Raw genomic sequence first — 6,876 nt, 5'->3', positions numbered from 1 at the left:
TGTACTTACCTGTTTTTTTTTTTTTTTTTTCAATGTCCCTTTAGCCCATTTAAATATCTATAAACACAATATTTTCTACATAGAAATTTCTAGTATGGATTTTTCATTTACCGAATTACCAGTAAATTTCAAAAATTTACCAGTAAGTTTACCGAATGTTTTTTTGTCAATTTATTGGTTAACCAGTAAATAGGTAAACCAGTATACAATCCCTAAATAGCACCATAACAAAGTGAAATACTTTTTACAATGAAATACACAACTTATGATTTTAGAAGCTTAAATAGCACTATCCACAGTCCCAGTATGTCAAGTATTAGAGCTGCACGATGACAGTGATGCAATGAAGAGAGACTTCCACATAAATAGTGATTCTTCAATCCCCACGTCTTAGAAGTGAAGTTTGTAACCAAAGTGAATCAAATTTATCCTCAATTACTTGTTTAGCAAGCTCTGTTGTACACCTATTATGTGCAACATCTTCACAATACTCCACAAGACGGAGGCAGTGCATTCTGACAGTCATCCTAAAATATAACGGCTTCAATCTAATTAGTAAATTTTGTTACTTTTATATTTTAGTTTGGCAATTTTTGTTTTATTTCTTTGAGTACTCTAGTTGTTAACACTTGTAATTTTATATATTTCAATTATCTTCCACACTTCTGCACAAGGAACAATTTTGTAAAATGCTCTACCTTTTATATTCGATTTTTGAAATAGTGGAATTCTGTTCTCTGTAAATGATAATATCACCTAAAGGGGATAGTTATATACTGTCAAAAGTACTTGCTTAAACAAACCGTTTCTATAATGCTGATAGACAGCTGTGTTGTTAATTTTGTAAAATTACTTGGCATTAGTGTTTTTGTATTTTATAAATCTCCTGAGGTCATTAGAATTAGATGGTATAGATTATATAGCTTGATACATTGGCTTGAGGTTGACTCTTGTAATTATTTTCTTCTGAATTAGCTCAATTTCCAGGTGTAAGAACTGGACTATTGCATTGCTGGACTAAGCAAAAGCTAGGGTTAAGCTACAGTTGTTGTTAAATACTCTTAGATCACCTAATTTAGGTTTGTCTTTCTGAATAATAAAAATATTGTCCATATACCTTGCATACAATTATATGCATGGAACAAAGTTCCTTACAGCTTGCTGTTCAGTAAAACATGGAATAAATTCACATAAATCACTAGAAAGGTAATAATATGAAGTCCGAAATTTTTACTGATTTTTTTTCAGTCAATGTCCCATTATTACCTAAAAACCAATTAAATTCCCCTAAGAAACTAAAGTGGAACCAACTTGAAAGAAGGAGAAATTTCAACCTCCCCTTTTCCCAAGGTAAACATTTGCCCATCTCGACAACTATTCCCACACTATGAACTTAAAAATTGATAGTTACCATATGATTTTGTCATTTTATTTGGGTTCCGGGGGCATCTCTGACCTCCCCGCACACCTTTTACCTCGCAAGTCACATGACAGTTTTCCCACTGCAAAACGATAAGAGCCACTTCTCCCCCCCTCCAGGGAGTCGCTCATCAATGGTAGTAGTAATATATACTCTAGGATTTATCTTTAACTTGGTGTCCTGTTTCGAATCTCGACGTCCTTGTGGATTTTTTTCCTTCTCTTGGAGATCCAAATACATAAAAAGGTATGGAACCAACTTTTGTGAACTCTCTCTCGGCCCCTTCACGCTTTAGGGACTCAGAATTTTCCCTCGATAATAGTTATTGTATCGTCTATGTAGATTACTAATAAATCGTTGTTTCTTTGTTAAATTGGTGTCCTATTTTACTCGTATATTGCCTGTCACCTTACCGACAGCACTCCTCCCTCCTCCACTCAACCTGAAAAATTTTAATCCCGTTCCCTTGGGATAAACTAAAGAAAATTTAAGCCATCTCTGACTAGTGGGCAAGTCCCTCCAACTTGAAAGCCGATCCACGGAGGTACGACGTAGTCATACCCCCTCAGTTCTCACAATATGTATCATCATGAAGGAACCAGAGAAACATTTATCTTATTGACTCTTGATATATGCCTAGTGTGTGGGTATATAGCCTAGATTGCGTGGTGAATCTATGGCACGTGTGTTCAAAGTGGCACATAAGGAGAAATCCTAATCTTCTGGCACATAACATATCATACAATTTTGATTTATCATGTCTTTTTCAATCATTCTTTTGTTTTATCACCTGATTGCCCTTTTTTTCAATCAGCTTTTTTACATTTATTCTAATTAAAGCATATTTGTTTAATTTCTTTAAATATTGTTATTTGAAGTCTAAAACTTTGGCATGCATAAACATCTTTAAGTATGCTTACTATATGCCATATGGGCTTAAAAAGATTTGCCATCCCTGGCAAACCTTTTTAAGTCTAAATGAATACCTAACTAAAGAGTTATTCTCTTGTATATCTAAGATCTATGCCTGTTATCATGTTTCATTTCTTCTAAAAGTAGAAGTTACTTTCAGTTAAATGGTACATATAAACATATAGGCGCATTGAACTAAAAGTAAAAGACTTGTTATGGTCCTAAGCTTTGATATATAATAGGCTCTTCACCAAATAATGATACATGTATAGTCCTAAGTTATACGTGTTTGACACGAGACGCTAATTCTGTGGTTTTCAACCGGGATACTGCGATGACACTTTAGCAGTGCCGTGAAATGGATCAATGGAAGAAAACCGACATGATGTTTCAATGATCTGACAAGGAGGTTGTCTGGGAGGACTTGATGTGGGAAGCTGATGTTAGAATGTGATGAAAACTGGAAAATTATGTGTGGCCAGCCCATTGGTGAGACATGAATCTGCAACTGACTGCCAGTTTTTGGTGATTTTATCCTCTTGATTATTGGTGGGGTCTGGTACTTACAAAATATAGTGCTGAGCTGTGCCATTACACTTCTGTTATATATTACTAAAAGTACCGAAACTCTAAATTGATAAAGAAGTAGTGGTGTTGCAAGAAAAAATTATCTGGTTGGGAGGTGCCAATATTAGAAAAAGGTTGAAAAATATTGCCTTAATTGTTTAGCTCTGTGCAAATATAGCCCTGATAATAAGAGTATGAATTACAAGTTGTTTTAATTTTAAAAAATGTAATCTTTATTTCCATTGTTGAACAAAAGAAGAAATTTGAATTTGAAAAAAAATCATTACTGGAGCTATTTTGGTGGTAGATCAATATATATTTACATATCTTTTCAGGTTTTTAATGTTTAATCGTTACTGAATTATGGTTTACAATTCAAATTCTCTAATTTATTTTTAAGAATAAAAAAGTCAATTATTTTTACTATTTAAATGTTCAGTTTTGCTTTCTATATATAGTTTAGTTATTGTATATTATTGACAGGATCATTCCAGATAATTTTGGCATCTCAGGTAAGCCTGAGAACTATTCCAATGTATAGTACTTCGGTAGTTGCTTCTCCGTCACTTATTAGCATGGCCTCGATTATTGATTAGAACAAACTACTTTTAGAACATGATTATTTATAAGTCTATATAGATTTAAAGTGCATTTATAAGCCTTATATACTTGTATTAATTGGATTGATTCAAATTTTTACATTTAAACTTTAACATGTTACAAATAGGCTTTTTCTTTTTTCTAAAAATATTTAAGAAAATACCTCAAACATAAATTCAGTTCAAATTGTTTTTTCAGAATGAAAACTTTTTAGAAAATTGAAGAAATTTTAGCCTTTATATTGTGAAATCTGGAATTTTTACCGATTTTTTTTTTTTTTTTTTTTTGAAATCTTGGAATCGAACCTGAGGATGACCGGTGAAGACGGTAGAAAACGTTCGTTTTTAAATTGAATTTTGCTGGTATATTGGTAATTTTGTGGTNGTATTTAAACTGTTTGACCCGTTCTTTTTTTTTTTTTTTTTTTTTGGTCAATGTCCCATTATTACCTAAAAACCAATTAAATTCCCCTAAGAAACTAAAGTGGAACCAACTTGAAAGAAGGAGAAATTTCAACCTCCCCTTTTCCCAAGGTAAAACATTCGCCCATCTCGACAACTATTCCCACACTATGAACTTAAAAGTTGATAGTTACCATATGATTTCATCATTTTATTTGGGTTCTGGGGGCACTTCTGACCTCCCCGCACACCTTTTACCTTGTAAGTCACATGACAGTTTTCCCACCGCGAAACGATAAAAGCCACTTCTCCCCCCTCCAGGGAGTCGCTCATCAATGGTAGTAGTAATACATACTCTAGGATTTATCTTTAACTTGGTGTCCTGTTTCGAATCTCAACGTCCCGGTGGATTTTTTTCCTTCTCTTGGAGATCCAAATACATAAAAAGGTATGGAACCAACTTTTGTGAACTCTCTCTCAGCCCCTTCACACTTTAGGGACTCAGAATTTTCCCTCGATAATAGTTATTGTATTGTCTATATAGATAACTAATAAATCATTGTTTCTTTGTTAAATTGGTGTCCTATTTTACTCGTATATTGCCTGTCGCCTTACTGACAGCACTCCTCCCTCCTCCACTCAACCCGAAAAATTTTAATCCCGTTCCCTCGGGATAAACTAAAGAAAATTTAAGCCATCTCTGATTAGTGGGCAAGTCCCTCCAACTTGAAAGCTGATCCACGGAGGTACGACGTAGTCATACCCCCTCGGTTCTCACAATATGTATCATCATGAAGTAACCAGAGAAAAACATTTATCTTATTGACTCTTGATATATGCCTAGTGTGTGGGTATATAGCCTAGATTGGGTGGTGAATCTATGGCACGTGTGTTCAAAGTGGCACATAAGGAGAAATCCTAATCCTCTGGCACATAACATATCATACAATTTTGATTTATCATGTCTTTTTCAATCATTCTTTTGTTTTATCACCTGATTACCCTTTTTTTCAATCAGCTTTTTTACATTTATTCTAATTAAAGCATATTTGTTTAATTTCTTTAAATATTGTTATTTGAAGTCTAAAACTTTGGCATGCATAAACATCTTTAAGTATGCTTACTATATGCCACATGGGCTTAAAAAGATTTGCCATCCCTGGCAAACCTTTTTAAGTCTAAATGAATACCTAACTAAAGAGTTATTCTCTTGTATATCTAAGATCTATGCCTGTTATCATGTTTCATTTCTTCTATACACCAGTTTATGAAGCTTATCATCATCAAGAATCAATAATAAACAAAAATGCAGACAAATAATTTTTTAAAATAGATATTTTGATATATTTTATCTTTCTAAAGACAAGGTAAAAATTGTTTGAAAAACTAATACAGTAACTATTAAAATATTAACTTTTATAAAACATTTAGGTGAAAATATTAATTACTCCATATTCAAATATTAGTTAAATATATTGAGAGTAATTAACTGTGTAGTTTAATTATATTAGTAATTAACTACTGCCAATCTCTAATGATATTTAATATATATACATTTATTTTAAGTAAGCAGTATTTTACTTTTTAGTACTTGTTTTACTAGTATCTGTAATTTTAAATATGATTAATGTAAATAATTATGATATAATATTTTCATAAATTCAAAAATAGCTTAAATCAGTCAAATAATTAAAGTACAAATAACAATATTTTAAATTTAAAGTCTGTTTAAAAGTATTTCAAAATTTTTAATTGCTTTGTTTTATTAAAATTTATTTATTTTTTTTTAAATAAAGGAACTGAAAATAAACTGAATTTTAAATAAAAGGAATTTTATTAGTACTTAATAATTTTTTGGAATATATTATAGTGTAATGGAAACATATCATCTAAATATATTTCATAAAGAATATGGTAATTTATGGCAAGAAAAGTCTATTACAAGTAATACTGGGTAAGTACAGTACATGTACATTAAGTACTTGACACCATAAAAATATATTATTTTAGTAGTAAAAAATGAATAAGTAATTTAAATAAAGGATCGTCCATTAATTACATGTACAGTTTTCGAGCCCCTTTGATCCTCTCCCTCCTTGCTGTATACTATAATGTATTTTTGGCAAACCTTCCTAAATTCTAATTACATGTACAGTACTGTACAGTACAATAGTTCATGGACCCCTCTGACATTGAAGAACCTTATAAGAACTTTATTGATTTTATAACTGATGGTTATTCACATGACTAGTGAGTAGGCTTATAAGAATGAATTCATATACCATTAATACCAAAGTCCATGTAGATAATGCCTCGACTCCTTCCCTCCCGACTGTATACAATGATGCACTTACAACCGTCCCCTGCCTTAAATTGTACACATAATTAATGGTTGATTCTAAGTTTGTAATTTTCACTTCTTTTATACTTTAATATATTTAATTATTTTTTCATTTTATTAATACAATAAAATTGATCATGACGTAACATGATTTATAATATGAAATAATTTTCTTACAAATATGATTTATTAACACATCTAATAATTCAATTCTCTTAGGTTAATATTAGACATATATAATGAACCACATTATAAAATAAAGTATCCTATCAGAGGAACGTTATTTACTCAAGTATCTATTGATAAACAAGGTAATAATGTTATTGCTGGTGATCAAAGTGGATGCATTTACGCTTTTGATATTGAAAGAAATCGGTAAATATCAATAATTTACAGCTCATATTTTGATTGATGAAATGATATTTCTAACTTTATTTTTGTTTTTATTTTTAGATTTTGGTTAATTTATCAACTTTGTCATTGTTGTTCTGCAATAGCATTTACAGAAATAGAAGATAAAGATATTCTTGTCGCAATAACTGATGCTAGATACAGCCTTTATTTATTTAATTCTAGTATGTGATTTCTAAAAATATTTTGTGTGAATTTTTTAAAAGTCATCTAAAAATTTTCAA

At 31.1% G+C, this 6,876-nt stretch overlaps 1 protein-coding gene across 2 annotated transcripts in view; it reads left to right on the top strand.

Annotated features, from left to right (window-relative positions):
• Positions 1-2,477: 2,477 nt before the first annotated feature.
• LOC111642357 (TBC1 domain family member 31-like) overlaps positions 2,478-6,876 on the top strand; it is a 48,795-nt gene continuing 44,396 nt past the window's right edge. The window contains exons 1-4 of one of the 2 annotated variants that reach the window (XM_023388693.1): positions 2,478-2,821; positions 5,771-5,854; positions 6,461-6,616; positions 6,695-6,816. In XM_023388693.1, the coding sequence (XP_023244461.1) occupies positions 5,775-5,854; positions 6,461-6,616; positions 6,695-6,816 (358 nt within the window). In that variant the 5' untranslated portion in view covers positions 2,478-2,821; positions 5,771-5,774. Of the gene's footprint in view, positions 2,822-4,024; positions 4,349-5,770; positions 5,855-6,460; positions 6,617-6,694; positions 6,817-6,876 lie in introns of those variants that run through there. The other variant, XM_023388692.1, reaches the window with a different exon arrangement.

Source organism: Centruroides sculpturatus, unplaced genomic scaffold, assembly GCF_000671375.1.
Source record: "Centruroides sculpturatus isolate CEXI.00-Female unplaced genomic scaffold, Cexi_2.0 scaffold1649, whole genome shotgun sequence".
NCBI classification, from domain to species: domain Eukaryota; kingdom Metazoa; phylum Arthropoda; class Arachnida; order Scorpiones; family Buthidae; genus Centruroides; species Centruroides sculpturatus.
This window is presented reverse-complemented; position numbering and strand designations above follow the sequence as displayed.